At 37.1% G+C, this 22,685-nt stretch overlaps 1 protein-coding gene across 1 annotated transcript; it reads right to left on the bottom strand.

Moving 5' to 3' along the window:
* Positions 1 to 10,705: 10,705 nt before the first annotated feature.
* On the bottom strand, positions 10,706 to 11,836 carry LOC131624260 (uncharacterized). The gene is made up of 6 exons (XM_058895210.1): positions 11,762 to 11,836; positions 11,467 to 11,658; positions 11,271 to 11,381; positions 11,094 to 11,175; positions 10,909 to 11,004; positions 10,706 to 10,823 (listed from the first exon to the last, which is right to left on the bottom strand). Exons 1-6 carry the CDS (start codon positions 11,776 to 11,778, stop codon positions 10,725 to 10,727), a joined length of 597 nt encoding a protein of 198 aa, XP_058751193.1. The 5' UTR covers positions 11,779 to 11,836; the 3' UTR covers positions 10,706 to 10,724.
* Between the last annotated feature and the right edge of the window lie 10,849 nt (positions 11,837 to 22,685).

Genomic DNA, 22,685 nt, shown 5'->3' with positions numbered 1-22,685 from the left:
CCTCCCTTAGAATCAAACGACTCATTTAGACTCCAAAACAACTCTCATTGTCTGGGCCTTATTGGCTTCTGCAACACTAGCTAAATGCCACGTTTGAACATACTTTGGGTTTCACCGTTTCTCCAGCCATCCTCGAAGTCCTTCATGATAGAAGAGTCGAAGGTGTGAAGTTAGCTCTTCAAACTCCTCAGTGCGATTCAAACCGCACCAATTTCTTCAAATTTATAAAACTATTTGCAAACTGCAAAGTCTTTCTTGCGTCCATGGCTCATTTTTCCAACAGGTGTTTTGGGCCCACTTGGTTTAGAGCCATCTTCCTTGGTGACACCCCCACTCTGCGTGCTGAACTTAATGGTGTTTGGGCTGCATTTCTAACTCCTACACTTTTGTCACATCTTATTGAAGCAACAGACAAGTGTTATGGGTTTATCAGTTATCAACCAAACTTGGTCTCCAGACAATTTGGTCTGAGCCAGATGTTGCCAAAAAGTTTCTATAGTCGATCTACTGACATATGTTGGTCTGGTCGAAAGTTCACAGCTGAGAACCGTACGGATTGACTCAAATTCCTCAGCAGGAAAAGTTTAGAACTTCCCAACTTTACCTTTCAAAATTCTTATTTTACAACAAAAGAATTTGAAATGTGGTGGAACATTTATTATCAACTTTTCGACACCAATTTATATGAAAGGCTAAACACTGCCTATGACATCTTGGAAGATCAATTCTTCAAAGGTATATTTCCTCTCTTAACCAATATTTATCATATTGTCCTTCCCTATTTATTCACATATATCATTGATTTTTTTTTCTAAATCTCTCTGGTGACGAACCTGTCAACGAAGTCGAAGACCCTATCGTCAAACAGATATTTGGATACTTACTGACATTACTCATTCTCTTTGTTTTTAATAACTAATGTCCGATTCAGGGGCAAAAACGTCAAGCAGCTTCGACCAACATTGGACCTCCCCCTAAAAAACAAACCACAAGACGAAAGGTATGTCTTTTTCAACTTGGCTTTTATTTCTTTTCCTTTTTTGACCTAACGAGAAACTTTGTTTCTCAGTTTATTGTGAAAGATGAACCAGAGGAAACCCAACCTCCACAACCTGACGAAAGTGAAATCTTCTCCAATCCTCCAACACTGTCAAAGAAGAAGAAAACTATCACTAGAAACACCAAGAAGCCTCCTCCTAAATGAGTGAAAAAACCAGCAGAGGCACATGTTGAGGTATAATCATTCTATTATTGTTTTGTTTTCTTTCGTCGAATGCTTATCTGATACATAAGTTACTCTTTTTAACAGAAGCCCTTGGTGATTGTCGATGATTCTCCTCAGAAAGGTGAAGCAACCGTCAACAAGCCTTCCTTCAACTCTCTTCCAAGTCCACAACAAATAGATGCTTTTGGGAGTGGTACTAATTCCACCAATTCTTCACCTCGACCTATGCCTGCACCAACTGTTACTCTCACCTCTCCAGTGACCCAAGCCAATCAAGAAATGAACCTTCAAGGTTCTGCACAAGTTCCACCAATACTTTCGCCATCTAAAACCCAAGCTGATATCCAACCAACTCTTGCCACAGTCGACACATCCCCCAAAACTGGCTTTCAAACTCATCCAATCAATCATCCTGAAGAAAATACCTCTAATAATCCTCTTAGTCAAGAAGAAATTCTGAATCTGAAAAAGACCAACCCTTCAGAAGCTCCGCTGCATCTTCAAAGGCTTAGGGAAACTTCCTTGATTCAAGAAACTTCCATTCAGACTTCTATCCCAGAATCTGAAATCGAAGCGTCAATAGTTTCCTTAATCTGTGACCTTCGTGGTCATATTCATGAACCTGAGTTTCTCACTGTTCTAGAAGAATCTGACTCTTTTGGTGGCGAGATAAGAAAAATGTTAGACCAAATACTCAAAGCGCCACTTCCCAATCATGTAGCCTAATACTTCTTCAGATTTGAAGCTTACTTCAACCAAGTTTGGCAAGACTTGGTCACACGCAAAAATGCTGACTTACAAATGAAGAACAAGGCTCTTGAAATGGACAGTGAGTGGGATTTCAGTGCAGCTTCTGAGAAAAGGGTTAGAGAATTTCAAGATAAGATCCAGAAATTTTCTGAGAAAGAAAAGCCTATTAATGATGAAATCTCTGACTACCAAGCCCAGATTGCGGAGCTTCAACAAAAAATTCTCGTCCTTGAGGAAAAGAAAGCAAATCTGGCTCAATCTGAGGGTATTCCTTCGTCCGAAACTGCAACCAGGAAGCTTTGAAGGGTATCAGCCATGGCGAAAAGGCTTTAAAGCTAAAGAAATACATTTCCCTTTTGAAACAAGGCTTGGCTTGACTCAACCAGAAACTTGACTTTGAGTCAAACGCCTTAGAAGGATTTAAGAGGGAATTTCCAACCTTTTAACTTTGTAATTTGTGGCTTTACTTATAACCTTCAAATGTACTATCTGGCTATTGAGCCATTATTAATCATATTTTCATTTTGTTAAATTTCAATTGTTATCTCCTGAATTATTGGTTTATATTTCTTCAAATACTTACCATTTATCCTCAGGATTCGACGATCTTCACTTAACTCCTCGATTTCATATGCGTTATTTGTGAAGATTTGAACAATTTTAAATGGTCATTCCCAATTAGGTGACCATTTTCCTAAGGACTTGTCTTTTTGATCCGTAGGTAAAATGACTTTCCAAACATAGTCATTTAAAGCAAACATTTTTGTTTTCACTTTCTTATTATAAGCGTTCGCCACTTTCTCTTTTTGCTTTACCAGTCTGTCCAAGGCTATTAACCTTTCTTCGTTTAAATCAACCAGCTCATCTAACATCAAATTCCAATATTCATCTATGTTTGCAGACAAATTTCAACAGGTAACACTGCATCATGTCCAAAAGTTAGACGAAATGGAGTAGTATTTGTTGCCTATTTTGGGGAAGTTCGACAAGCCCATAAAATTTGGTCAAGTGTCTGATGCCAGTTCTTTGGCTTTCTTCCCACATGCTTCTTTATCAAATTTATGATAACTTTATTAGCAGCTTCGACTTGTCCATTGGCTTGGGCATAGTATGGGGTCGAAATCAACAACTTGAAACCTGTTTCTTTTGCAAACTCTTTCATTTTTCGACCAGTGAAGACTGATCCTTGATCAGTAGTAATGGTTTCTGGTATCCCATATCTAAAAATTATAAATTTTTGTATGAAATCAATCACACTTTCTTGATTAACACTCACTAATGGGATAGCCTCTATCCATTTCGTAAAATAATCTATCCCAACTAAAATATACCTCTGCTGTTTAGACGAAGCATGTTTTATTTCTCCTATTAAATCTAAAGCCCAACCTCGAAACGACCAAGGTTTCACTATTGCATGTAATTCACTAGCGGGTAAATGTTGAATACCTGAAAACTTCTGGCATTCTTGGAAACCTTTTGCAAATTCAATACAATATTTTAACATTGAAGGCCAATATAACCCGCGTCGAAACAAAAGCCATTTCATCTTATAGCCTGATTGGTGTGCCCCACAAGCAACACTATGTACTTCAGATACAGCTATAAATGCTTCAGCCTCACTTAAACATTTCATTAACACACCTTCGACTGTCTTCTTATACAATTCATTCCCTAATATGACATAACTCAAAGCTCTATACTTAATTTTCCGATCAGTCACCCCAACTGGATTGTTTAAGTATTGTACCAATGGTTTTCGCCAATCAGCATCTGTCATATCGTCAATGGCAAAAATTTCACCACTTTCATATGTTTCTAAACCTTCGCCTTCACTTTCACATTCCCCCCCCCCCCCCAATTTTTGCTATTGACAAAGCAGGGTAATAACGTTCGACTTCTTTGTCTTTGACTTCAATTAACTCTCCCAGTCGATCTTTAGAAACTCGATATCCCGAAGCAATTTGTGCTAACTCATTTGCTGCACTGTTTTCAATCCTAGGCACATGAGTTATATGCACCATGTGAAATTTCTCCAATAACTGAATTACTAGAGCATAGTAAATGATTAAATTTTCTTTAATATATTTATACTCCTTTTTAATTTGTCGAATAACAAGCTCGGAGTCACCTTTTATCTGGCTTCAGTAGCCCCTAAATCTAAAAGAGCTCTCAATCGAGTAATCAAAGCTTCATATTCTACCTCATTATTAGAACATGCTTCACTGATCTTGTACTTAAACGTCGAAGCTATACCCTGGGGAGATATAATTAAAACCCCAATACTTGAACCATTTCTATGACTGGAACCATCAAAATACAATTGCCACATAGTCTGAGTGACCATATTTACTGATACATCATTCAATCCATGGTCAAATATGAAGTCAGCTACTATCTGCCCTTTCATAGCTTTCAAAGAAACATAAGTTAAAGAGAATTCAGTTAAATATAGCGCCCATTTTCCAATTCTGCTATGCAAAATAGGTTTGGACAACATATGCTTAATAATATCATAATGAGACGAGACATACACATCAGCAGGTTTCATATATTGCTTTAACTTATTACATGAGTAGTACAAACATAAACATAGTTTTTCAATATCAGAATATCTAGTTTCTGCATCCACTAAAATTCTACTTAGATAATAAATAGCTCTTTCGACGCCATGATCATCTTCTTGCAATAACATGCTCCCAATTGTCGAATCAGATGCAGCTATGTACAATTTCATATTCTTATTTCTATTTGGGGGTATTAAAATGGGAGGCTTCGTCAAGTATGCCTTGATTTGATCAAACGCATGTTGATGTTCTTCTTCCCATCTGAATACATCATTAATCTTGAGTATGAGCAACAACGAAAATAGTTTCGTCTTTCCACTTAAATTTGAGATAAATCTCCTCAAGAAATTAATCTTCCCCAACAGTGATTGTAACTGATTTTTTGTGTCTGGCGCTTGCAACTCCAAAATTGCCTTGGTCTTGTTTTGGTTTTTCAATGCCTTTTTATGCACCACAAAACCAAGGAAATCCCCTGCATGAACACCAAAAGCACATTTTAAAGGATTCACTTTTAAACCGTACTTCCTCATCCTTTCAAAGGACTGTCGAAGGTGGTTCAAATGTTCATTTTCAGATGATGACTTTATTACTATGTCATCAATATAAACCTGCATAAAATGCTCTATGAAATCATGAAACATTAAATTCATTGCCCTTTGATAAGTGGCTCAAACATTTTTTAAACCAAACGGCATCACCACCCATTCATAAGTACCTAAAGCACCTGGGCATCTAAATGTTGTTTTAGGTACGTCCTCTTCAGCGATAAAAATTTGATTATATCCTGAATAGCCATCTAACATACTTAAATATTGAAAGCCTGCAGCTGAGTCAACTAACATTTCAGCCACATGCATGGAATATTCATCTTTGGGAGTAGCACGACTCAAATCTCTGAAATTTATACACACCCGAAGTGTCCCATTTTTCTTAGTGACAGGTACAATATTAGCTAACCATTTCGACATACCTTTCAGTTTGAATGAACTTGCTTTTTAAAAGTCGTTCAATCTCCACTTTGATTTTCGCCATGACATCTGGGGAGAATCTTCTTGGAGCTTGTTTTACTGGCTTTTGCACAAATTTTAATGGCAAGTGATGTTCTACCACAGTTCGACTCAAACTAGGCATCTCATTATAATCCCAAGCAAAACAATCCTTGTATTCCTTGAGAAGCTGAGTTAATTTAATCTTCATTTCGACATCCATCTTTGCCCTAACATAAGTTGGTCGTCGCAATGAACCCTCACCCAAGTCAATTTCCTCAAGAGGATATTGAGCTTTCATCCTTCTATGCGGTTCATCTGGATCTTTTTTGAATCTAAGAGGTTCGTCATCATAAATCCCATCAAACCTTTCAAACTCTGAATCCAACTTGTTAGATTGAGTATTTTCGTTTGTAAGCATGGCCTCTAAAGCCATATTTTCCTCTAAGTCGGCTTTAAGAGCCGCTTTTAATTTATTTTCGGCTAAATAAGCCATAATTCGAGCCAAATAAATTGACTCAACAGTCATTGTCACCAATCATTGTCCACCCATCAGGCGGACTTTCTCCATTCATTGGCTCATTTGGGTCATCTTTATTCCAAATAAAACCATAATTGGGGTCTAAATTCAAGTATTTAGACACACTTTCGTCAGAAGAATATATTTCCTCTACTCTACAACAAGGACCTACGTTAGCCAAATGCTGTTCAAAGTGTCTTTGACTCACTTTGCTTGCATCAGCTTTATAATAACTCTGATCAGCCTCCACATTTTCCACGATTCCATCTTCTCTCCAAATTGCAACCCTCTGGTGCAATGTTGACGGGACAACTCCTACCCCATGAATCCACTCTCGACCCAACAGCAATTTGAAATTTTCTTCTGAAGCAATCACCATAAAAATAGTGGGCCTTACTGTCGAACCTACAGCTAATTTCACTTGTAATACTCCCAGGATGCCGCTGGTCTTACCTTCATAATTTGACAACACCATATTGTGAAGCCTTAAATCTCTATCAGATTTTCCAATTTTGTGCAATAAAGAGTGAGGCATCAAATTCACAGCCGCCCCACCATCAACAAACACTTTATTGACAGACACACCATTTACTTTTGCCCGTATGAACAAAGGCTTGAGATGGTATTTCATCCCATAATCAGGTTTTTCAAATACAGCCTTTTGTCCCTCAACTACGCCATTTTCCATTACATAATAACAGACAGGCATATCTTCTTCCTTTTCGTCCAACATAAAGTCATCTCCGGTTTCAGAAGCCTCTGAAACCCTGTCGAACTCAGCAGGAAGTATGGACACAATCCCGCAGTTAATCAATAACTCGCCTGATTCCACGTCAAAGTTATCGTCCACGAGCTTTTCGTCTAACAATGGGGAATACTCCAGCTCTTTACCAACATTAGTATTTGGTGAATTTTCCACCATTTCTTTTCCTAGTACTAAACCAGTCGATAAACGATTCTTAGCTACTCTTATTTGCTCTTCTGTTAACTTTTTCTGATAAGGTTTTGGTTGGTATCTGTCGAACTGTATCTGAACTGGATTTGACGGAATACCTCTATTTTTGTGATTTCTCTGGTATCGTCTCCATTGACTTCTTGTCATTGGATTCTTCCCTTTGTAATTTGGGGATATGTAGTCCTTTTTCTTTGACCCATTTCCCTTTGATCTCTCAGCACTGGCTCCTGCCTCTTGGATCTTCCATTCAAGGCACTTTCCTCCTTAAAAGTTGACAGGATTCACCCATTTATCTTGGGGAACGTCAGATGGGGGAAGAAAAGTTCTTGGCTTTTCGAATTTCTTCCTGTAAACTTCAGTCCTACGAGTCATACTCCTCTCTCCTGCAAACCAAAATTGACTTTTTTGGCCTCGTCTAGGATCAAACCTAATTTTCTTCGCAGCATCGACATCATACACAGCGTCACATCTTGGGCAAAATCCAACTTATGCATTGTTTTTGTGACATCTTTCCAAAAACCTCAGCAAACTTTCGGCTGGCTTAGGGTAAGCCATGCTCAATATCTGGCCATCAGTAGCCACATTCTTTCCTTCATCAAAATGCTCAGTAGTTTCGACCATCATGATATCAGCAACTTCAGTGCAGTTATCTTCTCCAATCATCATTGGATTTTCATCCACTTGCATTGATGATTTTGGCTTCCCACCAAATTGCAGTCTACCTTCCTTCAAAGCCTTCTGCACCAAATCCATGAAAAGCACACATTGAGATGTTTTATGGCCCAAAAAATTATGAAATTTACAAAATCCTCTTTTCTTCTTTTGTTCTAAAGGAGGATTTTTTAATCCTGGAGGCATAATGATTTGTCCATCAGCAACTAACAAATCAAATATCTCATCACATTTTGTTATATCAAAAGTATAAGTTTTATTTGTGAACTTTTCATTTTGGTTTTCTTCTACAGGATTTTTTCCATTCGAAGGCTTGAGTAATTTACAAACATACGGAGGTCCTGGTTTTAACTCAGCCACGTTAACCTCGTTTTCGTCATAACTACTATCTGAGTCTAACTCATCTGTTGCAACATATGCCACGTTTCTTTCTTATGATATTTATTTGATCTTATCTACCTGGCGAACCCTATCAGCTAACTGCGCCATATCTCTCAAGTATTGAGTGTCTAACTTTTTCCTAACAGAATAGTCTAAACCACCAGCAGCCATTTCGACTAACTCATGCTCTGGGACTTGTGTAAAACATCTAGCCTTTAATAATCTAAATCGATTTAAATAATCATCTATCGACTCAGACGTCTTTTGTCTTACACCTGCTAACTCTTTCAAACTAATCTTAGACTGTCCCATATAAAACTGTTCATGAAACAGTCTTTCTAATTGGTTCCACGAAAACACTGATTGAGGTGGCAAAGTGGTGAACCAAGTGAAAGCATTCTTCGTTAAAGAACTAGGAAAGTATTTTAATTTTAAATTATCATTATTAGCAAGATCTCCCGCTTCCGTCTCGAAACTAGCAACGTGTTCGACTGTAGATTCGCCAGTCTCGCCAGCAAACTTTGTAAATTTTGGGACTTTCCAACCTCTATGTAACTCAGTTTGTCTAATATACTCCGACAGAGGAGATACAAAGTTGGGTCTATGCAAACCCACATTTATACCATTTTGGACTAAGATTTGTTCTAGTACATTTGAAATGTTATTATGACCCATAAAATTATTTTGCTGAACATTTCTTAAAACTTGCTCCGCATCTTGATTTCTTTGTACTACCCTGGGTATATTTTGTTCCAAATGTTCTTCATCGTCTCGCTCTGTAGCTTGATGTTGAGTACCTAAATCAACCCCATTTTCTGGTGTTTTGACTACCCTCACGTTCGACACTTGGGACGTATGCCTAGGTTGAACCAGTGGTGTCCCAAAGAAATCTGCTATTCTAGACATTTGATTGGCTAACATTTCATAACTATGGTTTGTGTTATTTATCATGGGAGTGAATATAGTCCCAATTTGTTGAATCAAAGCATTAACCATATCATGATTACTCTCATCCATCTGTTGTCTAAGTGAAATCATGGAGGACGTATTTAACATCGGTGACGGTGGTGGCAAATACCCTACTCCTGGGGTTCGCCCTCCTGGATTATAAGAAGTACCTGTAGCCATCATGTTTTCAGAATAAGTAGCATGATTAGTATGTAATCCCATCATCATTGATGTAGGCATTCCATATTGGGAAAATCCAGGTGGAGGAATTCCTCCTTGAAATAATGGTCTCGCCAACTGGAATGGCGAACATATTGGCGACGATACAGTGGCTGCCACTGTCCCAGTATTATTAGAATTTCGTGTTGGCGACATAAACACCGTATTTTATGGTAACGTTCCAGTTGGAACCACATCTATATTGTTTCTAGGTGGAGCGACATTATTTGAAGTGTTGTTATTCGACATTTCACTCAATTGCCTACCACTTCTTAATCTCATACATACTTTCGATTTGATTAAAACAGATGATAATATTTAGCCCTAACGTGTCCCACTGGGCATGCCAATTTGTTTACCCTGAAAAATGGTAAATAATCGCTAGTTTCCTTTTTAAAGGTTACTTTGCGGAATCAACTAGAATATTCCAGACAATGGTGCTAATTTGTGATTTGTTGTATATTTTCGCCTAATGTGGAAGTTTTAATGAATGACAAAGAAGTGGAAAGTAAATGACTTTTGAAAGTAGTAAATGCGAGGATGGAATTCAATTGAATGCGATAAAGACCAACAACAATAAATGTAAAGAAAAAGGAAAACAAGTGAAAGACTTTAACTGAAACAAATGCAAAATAAAAGAAGATGAAGCGTGGAAGGAAAACAAGAAACAAAATGGTATTAATAAAAAGGATGTAAATGATTGCATTAAAAGTAAATTGGTACACAAACATACATTTTCAGACTGCACTCGTTTCTCATTTTCAGTGTAGAGATTGAGTTTGTCATAAAGTATAAAATTGCGGACCCCTAAAATGATTCTATTCTTCTGCTTAAATAGGCATTTCAAAATAACTATTTCTGACGGTTCCTCACTACAACACGCTGGGGCTTTAAAAGCGCTTTTTATGGGCTTTAAAAGTGCTGTGAAAGCCAGCGCTGGCGTAGGTAACAAAAGCGCTTCAGAAAGCGCTCTGGTAGGCCCCCCTATAAGAGCGCTTTTCTGGAAAAAGCGCTCTTGTAGGCCCCCCCTATAAGAGCGCTTTTCTGGAAAAAGCGCTCTGGTAGGCCCCCCTATAAGAGCGCTTTCCTGGAAAAAGCGCTCTGGTAGCCCCCCTATAAGAGCGCTTTTCCAAAAGCGCTTCGTATGTTGCATTTTTTTTTTAATTTTTTATGCTTTTTTATTATTCTTTGGCAGCGCTTTTACTAAGAAGCGCTTTTGTAGGTGGACCTTTAAGAGCGTTTTTTAAAAGCGCTGTCGATGCTAAATGAGGTATTTTAATGTGCAGCCTGTAATTTAATCCTCTCAGTCGACCTGTAATATTTTCGACCTGTAATATGTTTTCAACCTGTAATATTTTCGACCTGTAATATATTTTCGACGATATAATTTCAGCCATCAGTAAGACAATATATATATACTAATATAATACCATTATAATATCCAAAATTATATATATACATCATTACAATATCAATAATATTATAGTTCAAATCGACACAAATCCTACATGAAAAATTGCTTAATATAAAAGTGACACAAATCCTCTTTGATTTCTTCCAACTTAAGTCTCGGGTACCCAGCAGCACGGAATTCGTCAAGGTACTACAAAACAAAAACATAATATGAATGATATATTTAGTTAAATGTAATAAATTATATGAAATTATCTTAAGTTATAAATTCATACCGTGAGCGGAATCTCTAATTGATTCGCCTGAAGGATTTCTTTCATAAACCTCAAAACAAAGTATCCGCAATCTGAACTGTTTCGCTGTTGCGGACACTACATAGAAAAACAAATAAGATTTTATAGTTGTCTTGTTTTATCAAGTAGCATAAATATTATAAGCAAAATTGTGAAAAATAATGTACCTGCACTTTGATCCAAGTAATGTTGTTTGATTTAGTCCGGGATACCTGTGCGTCCCGTTGACTTCGGAACACTTGTATTGATCTAATTAACAAATATATAAAAGCATATATTTAGGTCAATCCCACAAATAAGTAAATATATAAATATACACGAATATTTAGAACGATCCCACTTACAAATCAACGATTTCCTTCATAGCCGGATAATTGGTCCAGTCACCATTTACCGAATTCAGATAATACACGACTTCTCTTATAGGGTTGATAGCAAGCAACAACCAGTGTGCTCTATAAATTAAAACAATAGGTTATATGAAAATTTTGCTATACACAAAAGAAACAGAGATTAGATGAACCAAGAATGAGAACTAACCCTACTGGTCGGGTATTATACGCCCAAAGATGCAGACTTTCTGAATTGCCAGTGGACATGAATCTATCGACTAAGAGCTGTCTAACTGATTCCGGTTCCGAATCAATTGCCATTCCGCTGCAATGGGCGGAAGACACGAAACGGAATCTGTTAGACAATACAGTCCCGCGCAACACTCTGTCATACAACAACCTTAAATAAAAACATAATAAACATTAGATTATTTTCATTGAAATGTGTAAATAAATTATATTGTGGGACTAATTAAATAATATATCGGATGAGTGAATATTACCGGATGTATGAGTGCATATTACCGACGCCTAGTTGTTCATGCGTAAAAATCTCTTCCAAGTCATCAATTGCAATATGTGACATGAATTCAATACCGAAGACACTTTCATCCATATTGATTTCACGTAAAGCACCATCCTTCAAATCGTACATATCAACCATTGTTGCGAGCGTCGTCCGGTATCGAGGCACAAAAGCACCGCCTTTTTTTGCCGCTATCTTCGGAGGACCAGTGGGTGGTACGCTACGAACTTGCTGCGTCACTTGTTGTGACTCCCGAGCGGATGCCTAAAAATCATATAAGTTAGGTAAAATATAAAATCATGCAGATTTAGATTCAGATTATATATTAACACTTTAAATGTACCTCTTTTAGTGATGCAACAGACTCCTCCTCCTGTAAAATCCCGTTACCCTTAATTGCGGGTTTTATAGGAGCAGTCTAAAATTAAAATGTAAAAAATAATTAATAAACGGTTTAGAATTGACATTCGAAAACTAAATGATTCATAATCATTTTCAATATACCTCATCACTAATGGTAATGAGCTCCGAGGGCCATGCAACAAATGATCCTATTGCATCTCGCAGCAATGTCGTCTCTGAGACCATGTCAGGTACTGGTAGCATCGCATCATGATCTAATACAACATCCACCGATACTTTCAGGTGTCCATCCGGGAGCGGTCTATGGTGAAGTTAATCTCCCAAAGTGTTGTGCACTTTTCCCTTGCCAACTAGTCGATAATTCGGTGACGATAAGTATAGTTGGCAAGATGAAATGCCCTAAAACAATAGTAAATATAAAGTCATTATCATTAATAAAATAGAACAATTTGTAAGGAAAAAAATTTATAATTACCTCGGGAAATTTCCTTTGACAGTTGATACTAGCCTTATCACTAGTTTCTTTCACCGATGAAGTGTTGCACTTTTCTCTCATATACATATCTTTATCTCTTTGCAATTCAGAGACTTGTGCTTGCAATTCCTGCAACTTTTGCAACACTTCTTCATTGGTAAGATTTGATCTTCTCCTAGGACCCTTGTAAAAAGAGGTTGGAGTTGTAACGCCCGTATAATTTTAATATTAATTTAATCAAGAATATTGAATTAATAATTAGAATTATTAAGGATTTTGTGAAAATAATAAATAAATAATGGTTTATGGCATTTGGGCCATGTGAGAAATAGTAAAAGGGGGGGTGTGATATAGGAAGGCCCTTTACTAATATTATTATTCTTTTCATAAAATAATTGGAATTGGGAAGAAAGAAAGAACGTGAAAGAACAGAAGTCTGAGGAACGAGGAACGTGAAGGAGAACGGTAGAGGGAGAGACCAAGAATCAAGAATTTGTCTAAGGTAAGGGGGGACTTATCTAATTATCATCTATTATCGGGTTAGGGGTTGATAATACTGAGTAGATGTGGAATTCGGGTCGATTGAGTCATATGATAGGTTTAGGGATTGAGTCAATTGTATGATGTTTGATCTCTATGTTTGAATCTATGATGTCTGCGTTGCTATGGTCTCAATTGATGTGTAAATGGTGTATTATGAGACGTATTTGGTGTTGTTTGTGCATTCTATTTCTCTAGGTTCGTACTGGTATGGTTTGGGTGTGTTTGGAATGCATAGAATGCTGTTTTCTGCAGGTTGGGGTTTCTGAATTCACCGGTTCGCGCCGCGTGCACATGGAGGCGCCGCGAACAGGTGGGCAAAATGGCAGGAAGTTGTGATACGCTCAGGTCGCGCCGCGTACCTGTGTTCGCGCCGCGAAGGCGTAACTTTTTTTCTCGTTTCGCGCCGCGTGTGGATGTTTGCGCCGCGAACAGCTTGGCAGAGAGCCAATGAATTTTGGGACGCTCAGTGCGCGCCGCAAACGGGTGATGGCGCCGCGTGCTGTTGGTGTTTTGAGATATTTTAAAAAGGTTCAAGATGCATAACTTTTTAACCGTTGGTCCGTTTGATGCGCCGTTTTGAGCTAAACGAACCTTGTAGGATAATCTATATGATGATGATTGATTGGTTTTTTTTAGAATGATGAAAATACATGTATGCTATTCTTGTTGAGTATGAAGATTGATGCAAATACGTGTATGTTTTGTGTATGATGATTATGGAATTGTAATTGAATGATGTTAATATATATGAACATACTTGAATGATGATGATGATGTTGATGATTGATGATGATGATGGTATAAGTATGTTATATATGTTGCATTCATTCATGTTCATTGATGATACTGTATCCATAAGGGTGTGTTGGATCAGTGAAGGGCATGATTCCCATCGTGTGGAATCTGTGCTGGCAGGGCCGTATCTTGGACGATGTTGGATCGGTCATGGGTTATCCCCATTTGATGATGATTGGTACCACATGCATAGTGTCAGTTCATACATATGCATAATTTATAACATGATTGGATGTATTCCAGTGTTGTAAATATTAATGATGTATTGATTTTGGTTTGCTTGTTGTGAATGTCTGTTTATGAAACAATTGGGTGAATGATACAACTGTGATGTGTTATGGCTTTATAACCTTATAACATTTGTTAATTATGATGAGACTCACCCTTACATGTTGTCATTTTCAGATTAAGGATAGCGGCTGTTCGACTCGGTGAGGATTAGCTCATGAGTCAGTGTTTTAGTAGCGTCAGGTGTCATGCTCTGATAGTTGTAACACTGGGGACGCGATTGTTTAGAGTTTATGATTATGACTCTAGTTATGTTTTGATGTTTTGAAGGATAAGTTTTGAAGATGTTAAACTTAGTCCGTTTTTGATAAAATTCCGCTGTGTTAACATGAACCGTTTTAAATTATGATGATTACCTCAGTGAATGCATGACATGACTGAATGATGTTTGTTTATTATGAATTGTGGCACCCTTATTTCATGTACTCTGAATAATTGTTTTAAATTTCCGCGGGGTTAGTAAGGGGTGTTACAGGAGTCACACCATGACCCTTACCCCTCACCCGACCGGGATACTCAGGAGCATCTAGTCCTCTACTAAGTACGCTCCCATCACCGGTGGATACCGATTGCGACAAGGTCTCCTGTAATTCATTTACATTTCAATAATTATTAGTGGAGATAAAAAATCATTTATATATTAAAAAACATTTGATTTAATTAAAGACACAGCATTATACTTACACATTCAGTATAAACTCTCTGAACATCGGGATCGACAGCTTGATTCTTGCCCACACGAGCTTCCTTCCACAACACATGTACAGGAAGTGAAGTCTCCTCACTTTTAGTCTCCTCTAACTATGCATTGACACAAATGATAAAATCGTCAAATAAAACATGCACATTTAGACAATTAATTAAAAGTATTTCTATTTACTTACAATTTTATCCTCTAAGCGTGCATATCCCAAACGCCCTTTTTTGTATGGATATGCGGGTTTGGATGCTCTCGCACTATTCGTGGCACTCCTTTTCCGAAAATCTTCATCTCTTTGCCTTACAAACTCAGCCCAATCTTTTTCATCAATGAAGATCTCATACTTTTTTGGCCGTCCCTGTGCCTCTTCAAGAAAGTTTCCATCTTTATCCTTAAGATAGGTGTTTGTCAAAAAAGCTTTCCACCCTCTATATCTTTTGCTGGCCAAACTAAGTATGTAGCGTCTACGATCATCTGGTATCTCAAAAGTCCTCTGCAAAAAAACATACGCATAGTGTGTTAGTATAAGTAATTTAAACAATTTTTTGTCAAGATAATAACAACAATTAACCATATATGATATATACCTGAAGCTCGTCCCAAATCGCTTTTTTTTTCGCATCCAACTCTTCGCTTTTCAGATTCCATTTAGCTATGGAGACCGGAATATGCATACGAACAAGTGTACCAATATAGCTTGCCAACTTTGCAGAATTAGGACCAATTGCTTGTTTATCAGAATTCCAATCCAAATGGTATACTAATCCTTGGTCTCCATGTCGAATGATTCCCTTCATAATGGTGATGCCTCGTGCAACTTCTTTTGCTTCAGTATCAGGTGGAGCATTTGTATCCGGAGCATCTCTTTCTTGAGCATCTCTTTCTTGTGAGTTTTCTTGTGAGTTTTCAGGTGGAGCATCTCTATCCGGAGCCATTGAACCTGTATCAAACAAACTAAAGCACATTAGTACACTATTAATAAGCTAACAATCTATACAAGTCAAATGGAAGTCAAACCATGCATGTACAAGTAAATCGGAAACGAAATCGGTACAAATCAAAATAAGCGTCAAAAAAGAAAGTTGTCGGAATTGAACGAAATTTACATGGCTATGGTAAAACGTCCCCACGGACTCAAAAATAAAGTCGGTTTTCCAAAATTCAGACCCTAAGCCCGACTTTTGATTACGGGCAGAAGCAAAACCGATAAAAAACAGTCCCGAAATGTAAAGATAAGTGCATGAGCAGCTCCGGAATCGTCAAAATAGTATAGTTACATGTAAAGAAGTCAACAAACGGATACATGGTTCAAAAGTTATGTACAAAATGAGAATATGCACCAAAATTGAATAAGTACTATACTATTGAATAAAACAATCGGTACAAATTGAATAAAGCAAATTAGTCGGAATATGTATACTATTACCTTTATCACTAACGTCTCTTTCTTTTCTTGGTAGGATTGTGTTCTACGCGTCTTTTAACAACGCGGACGGTTGGATTGATCCAAATACCCTCATTATGATCATTTCTAGTACAAGATTCATTCTCATTTTGATCGTTTCTTGTACAAGATTCAATGCCAACACCAATATCACCTTGATGTTCAATGTTTTCATCAATTATTTTGTTAGATAAAAGCACTATAGACCATTTCGTACTTGTCGGATCATTGACATAGAACACTTGTTTAGCTTGAGAGGCTAGAATGAAAGGCTCATCTTTGTACCCTACCCTATTGAGATCCACTTGCAAAAGTCCTGACTTATCCATTCGTATGCCAACCAAATACAGGAATCTGAAACTTCGCGTAATCAAACACCAAAATGCGCTCGATAACCCCAAAATATGACAAATTTGCAAATTTCGGATTTAAGTCATTCGCACTTGATATGTGCATTGCTTCAGCTACCAAGGTAACACCACTATTTTGCATAGTACTTTTATCATCCTGTTCTTTGGTATAAAATGTGTATCCATTAATTGCGTATGCGCTATAAGAAAGCACAATTACACTTGGACCATAGGCTAAACATCTCAACTTTTCTGTTACTGAAGCAGGATCTGAATGATACTTTGAATAAATACGATCCCTAAACCACGGTATGAAACTTCGATTGTGCTCTCGTACTATCCAGTTCTCATTTCTATTTGGATTTAAATCTCGGAGAACAACCTTGTGCATTTCAACATACGGCTCAACCTCAATCTCATTGTGCAGAACATACAAGTGCGCTTGATCCCGTTCGACCATTGATATTGTCACAACTTTATTTCCAATTAGCCTTTTTCCTTCTTTTTTTTCGACAATATGAGATTTGGGGAGTCCAATTGATTGAACATTTGACAGATATTCAGTATAAAACTCAACCGCTTCTTCAACAATGTATCGTTCGGCAATACAACCCTCCGGTCGACTTCTGTTTTTCACGTACCCTTTTAATATTTTCATATAACGTTCAGCAGGGTACATCCATCTCATATAAGCTGGTCCGCACAATTGTGTCTCTTTCACAAGATGAACGACTAGATGAACCATTATGTCAAAAAACGAGGGAGGAAAATACATTTCAAGATCACATAAAGTAACAACTATCTCTTTTTGCAATGTTGGTAAGATCGCGGGATCGACCACCTTACTGCAAATTGACCTGAAGAAGAAACACAGCTTAGTTATTGCGCTTCTTACTTTTTCTGGCAGAATAGAACGTATACCTATTGGTAAAAAGTGTTCCATTATAACATGGCAATCATGCGTCTTCAAACTCTTTAACTTGAGGTCTTTCATGGACACAAGTCTTCTAATATCTGAAGAGTAGCCTTCTGGAACTTTAACTTCACTGAGGAACTTACACAATGTTTTCTTCTCCTTTCTAGATAGAGTGTAAACAGCAGGTGGCAGATATGTTCGTTTTCCTTTCGTCACGGGTCCCAATTCAGTTCTCATTCCCATGTTTACCATGTCCTTCCTTATGTTGAGGCCATCCTTAGACTTTCCTTGTATATTGAGTAACGTACCTATGATGCTGTCAAATACATTTTTTTCAATATGCATAACATCCAGGAAATGTCTTACGTACAACGACTTCCAATATGGAAGTTCAAAAAAAATTGACTTCTTCTTCCACCCACCCTTGACAAGTGAATGTGCAAAAGGCTTGCCAAACTGAGTGCTCATATCTTTCACCTTTTCAAAAATTTGATCACCTGACAAAAAAGGCGGGGCTGTACGATGTTCGGCCTTTCCATTGAATGCTTTTCTCCACCCACGGTAGTGATGATTAGAATTTAAGAATCTACGATGGCCGAGAAAGACATTCTTCTGACAAAGCTCCAATCGTGTCGTATCGATTTCGTCTTCACAAATAGGACACGCCTTTTGACCTTTATTGCTGTACCCGGATAGATTTCCGTATGCTGGAAAATCATTAATTGTTCCAAACAACATCGCCCTCAAGTTGAAACTTTCCTTCCTATACCCATCGTAAACCTCCACACCGTTCTCCCACAAAAACTTTAAATCTTCGATTAAGGGTGCCAAGTATACGTCTATGTCATTCCCTGGTTGTTTAGGCCCAGAAATTAGCATAGATAACATCATGTACTTACGCTTCATACATAGCCACGGAGGTAGGTTATAAATCATAAGAATCACAGGCCATGTGCTATGCGAGATACTTTGAATACCATGCGGGTTCATTCCATCAGTAGACAATGACAACCGAAGGTTTCTTGCTTCTTTTCCAAATTCAGGACAATCAGTATCAACTTTCGACCATTGTGGTGAGTCTGCCGGATGTCGCAACTTTCCATCAATAATTCTTTCATCTGCATGCCAAGTCAAGTGTCTTGAATCGGTCTCACTATGATACATGCGTCTAAATCTCGGAATTATAGGAAAATACCATAAGACTTTAGCAGGAGACAACTTTTTCTTATATCGAGGGGCACCACATTTAGGACACTCATTCAACGCTGCATACTCGTTTCGAAACAAAACGCAATCGTTTGGACATGCATGTATCTTATCATAGCTCATGCCAATAGAGGACAACATCTTTTTGGCCTCATACGTTCGATTGGGAAGAACATTATCATCTGGTAGCATATCTTTCATAAGGGCTAATAACTCTGTGAAACTTTTATCCGACCATCTATTGTCCGCCTTTAAGTTGTACAACTTTAACACCGCAAACAATCTTGTGAATTTTGTACAACCCTCATACAACGGTTTCTCTGCATCGCTTACCAACCTCTCAAACATTTTGGGACAATCCGCAAGATCTTCTTCAAGCGCTTCTGCAATCTCTTTGACTCGATTGCAATCGTATGTGTCTGTGCAATCGTCGTTTGAAGCATACTTCCTATTACAACTCGACTCAGCATTCCCGTTAGTTTTCTCACCATGCATTGTCCAACATGTATAACTTCTATCAATTCCAAACCGTAGTAAATGGGATGCCAACTTATTCCCGTCAACCTTACCCCCATAACAGCAACCCAGGCAAGGACACGACATTCGAAGCGGGTCTTCGGAGTGCGCAACCGCAAACTCAACGAATTCCCATACCCCTTTCTCGTACTCTTTCGACAATCGGTTTGAATTCATCCATGTCTTATCCATGTCTTGATTAAGCTATACAAATGCTTCTTGGTTTCTCTATCAGGTACTAAGGAATTCTGTCAAGATAATAAATAGCTATCATCATAATAGAATACCTAATCAGAATACCTAATCAGAATACCCGATTTCTTAAAGAAGACATTACCTTATTTCAAGGTAATATAAGTCCACAAACCAAAAAACTGGTTGAGAGACACTAAATTGATATTAAATAGAACCATAAACAATAAACTATAAGCAGAAAATAACAAACTATAAGCAAGAAGAAAGGGATAGTAACCTGAGTTAGACTTTATGTGGGAGATGGGTAGGTTTGAATCGGTGTTGTACAAGTAGAAACCAGAGACTTCAAAGTAACTGTAAAATTAAACACAAACACACACACACACGATGCAGTTAAATACAAATATCATAAAAGTGAAGGAACTATATGCAAACTGTAGCACAAACTACAATGATTAAGAAAAGATTAATATTATTTTGACATACATTTTTTATATTAGCAAAAGAATAACTAATTACCTTTAGAGAAATTCAGAAACTTCTGGAACCACACACCGTAAGCTAATCTGATGTCTCTAGTGATATTCTTTTAAAAAATCTTTAGTATCCCCTGAAAAATAATCATAACCCAGATGTTATAGCAATTCTAGATACATAGTACCGCAAGTTAAATCAAAGTTTAACAACTACTTAGAAACCGGGGCAGCAACTACGCATGTCAAAACAACGTCGTGAAAACGACCACAAATCATAGTCGAGTCATACAAATGGAGAAATCAAGGTGGAGCAATTATATCTCATGAGAAAACAACTATTTAGCATGTATTTTCATAACGGGGCAGCATTGATGTCTAACAAAATAAAGAGGAAAATACACTCAACTCCCTTTAGATTTAGCTAAATAACACAAACATCTTCTTTAACTTTCAAAATACAATAACCGTCCTCTATCGTGATATCGTGTTATTTAGAGAAATCGGAAGAATTAACTTGACAAGATATATTAAAGGAGAGTGGGATTTGATTTGGATATAATGGCAAAGATATATCAGGCTATGATTATTTGTTGATAAGATATATTAGACTTGTCAAACATTGTACATGGTAAACTATACCATTATGATGAATCATAAGCCAAAGATACATAGAAAAAACTATTTGCTTGCTATCATACTTTTAGAGTAAACTGTAAGTATCAGATATGCCTAAGAGGGGGGGGGGGGTGAATTAGGTTTTCAAAAATTAATCGGTTTTATGAGAAAGTCTTTTCTGATTTTTGGTTAAGTGTTTGAAGGCTTTTGATGGTTTTTATCTTTTTCTTGGTAATGGTGATGAAAGCGGTAAAAGCGAAAAGATAAAGAACACAACGATATATACTGGTTCCCCTCACAATCCGAGAGTACTCCAGTCCCCTTTCAAACACGAAAGAGATTTCACTATAGTTAGAATTATTGTACAAGCCTATGCCTACTATCTAACCTATAGGGTGATCAAAGGTTCTTAACACCTTTAAAATCAATCAACACTAATGTGGATGAAGAACAATCCTCTTCAAACACACCACTTACTTCCAACAATCCTGGATAGTAAGGAAATAATTTTCTTTGAATTTTTACAAGAGATTTAGATGAAGTTTGTATAGCACTATCAATCTTGGATTGATCTTCTTCTTCAAATAAACAATTCTCAAAATGAATATAAGTGTTCACAATGTATGCATGAAACTTTGAATGAATTTCTCAATGAAAAAGTGTATAGAAAGTTTCACTTGAAAGAAAGAATTTGATGAACACTTGGAAATATTGAAAGATGAAGATTTATGAAAGTTATGAATTGTTAATGAAGAAGGTGATTAATGATTATGAAAGATGTAGTATTTATAATGTGCTAAACACCTCTTTGAATGGTTATTTTTCCATGAAGCAATGCAATGATTTAGTGGTAAGAAGAAAAATTCGTTTGAATGAAATCATGCAATGGAAAAACACACTGGTTCAGTAGGAACCGGTTCCTGCCTGGGACAACCCGGTTCCTGCTGAACGTTACAGCAGAAAAATTCAAATTTTGAACTGAGGAACCGGTTGCTGCTTAGGGACAACCCGGTTCCCCATAGTAAAACATAGAATGCTGAAAAACTGAGAATGCTGGGAACCGGTTCCCCCATAGGGACAACCCGGTTCCTAAAACCTTTATTTTGAATTTTATATATGAAAAAGGTTTTAAATGATCTTTTGAAGGATGATACTTTGTAGTATGTTTATGATATGCATGAAAATATATTTGTGAACAATTATATGTCAAAGTGAGTATTGTTTGTACCTTTGCCATTTTAGCTCGATCCTTGAATCTTTATTGTTTCTTCAAGACTTTGAAATGATGTGTTTCTTGCTTAAAACATGAAATACTTTTTGCACATCCTTTTATGAAAGCTTGATGTCCATATTGTCTTCATCAAAACAAACTATGCTTGAGAAGCTTGTATTTACATTCTCCCCCTTTTTGATGATGACAACCAAGTCTTGAAAATGTTTTGAAAAAGTTGTTTTGTGCTTTTGAAATTATGTTGAACAATGCAAGACTCCCCCTATGTTAGAGACCCCCCCTAAATCCATGATTCCTTCTTTGATTTATGGTGATGAGTTTCATTTGTTAATGTTAACAATGGCCTGCATTTTTTCTTTGAAACAAAACAACACAAAAACATATGCATATTCTTCTCCCCCTTTGTTATTATCAAAAAGGATGGGGAAAAAGAGAAAGTTGATATGAAATATAAACACAAGGTGAAATATCACAAATATAACACAAATTGAAATACTACAAACATAACACGACTAAACAATACGAAACGTAGTTTTTTACGAGTACAACATAAACATAAATAATCCTAAACATCACGAAACATAAAGGGAACAATGTCTAAAACATAAAAAAAAACCAACAATAAAATAGAGCATAATAATAAAGAGCACATAATTTAATCACTTTCATCCATTTGCTCTTCATCATCATCATCTTGTTCATCTTCTTCTTCACTTTCTTCCTCTCCCTCATAATGAGCCAAGATCCGCCTTTGAGTCCGTTGAATTTCCCGCATTTGTCTTCTCATA

Source organism: Vicia villosa, unplaced genomic scaffold, assembly GCF_029867415.1.
Source record: "Vicia villosa cultivar HV-30 ecotype Madison, WI unplaced genomic scaffold, Vvil1.0 ctg.000113F_1_1, whole genome shotgun sequence".
NCBI lineage: Eukaryota > Viridiplantae > Streptophyta > Magnoliopsida > Fabales > Fabaceae > Vicia > Vicia villosa.
Note: the sequence above shows the minus strand (reverse complement) of the source record. Positions and strands in the feature narration are given on the sequence as shown.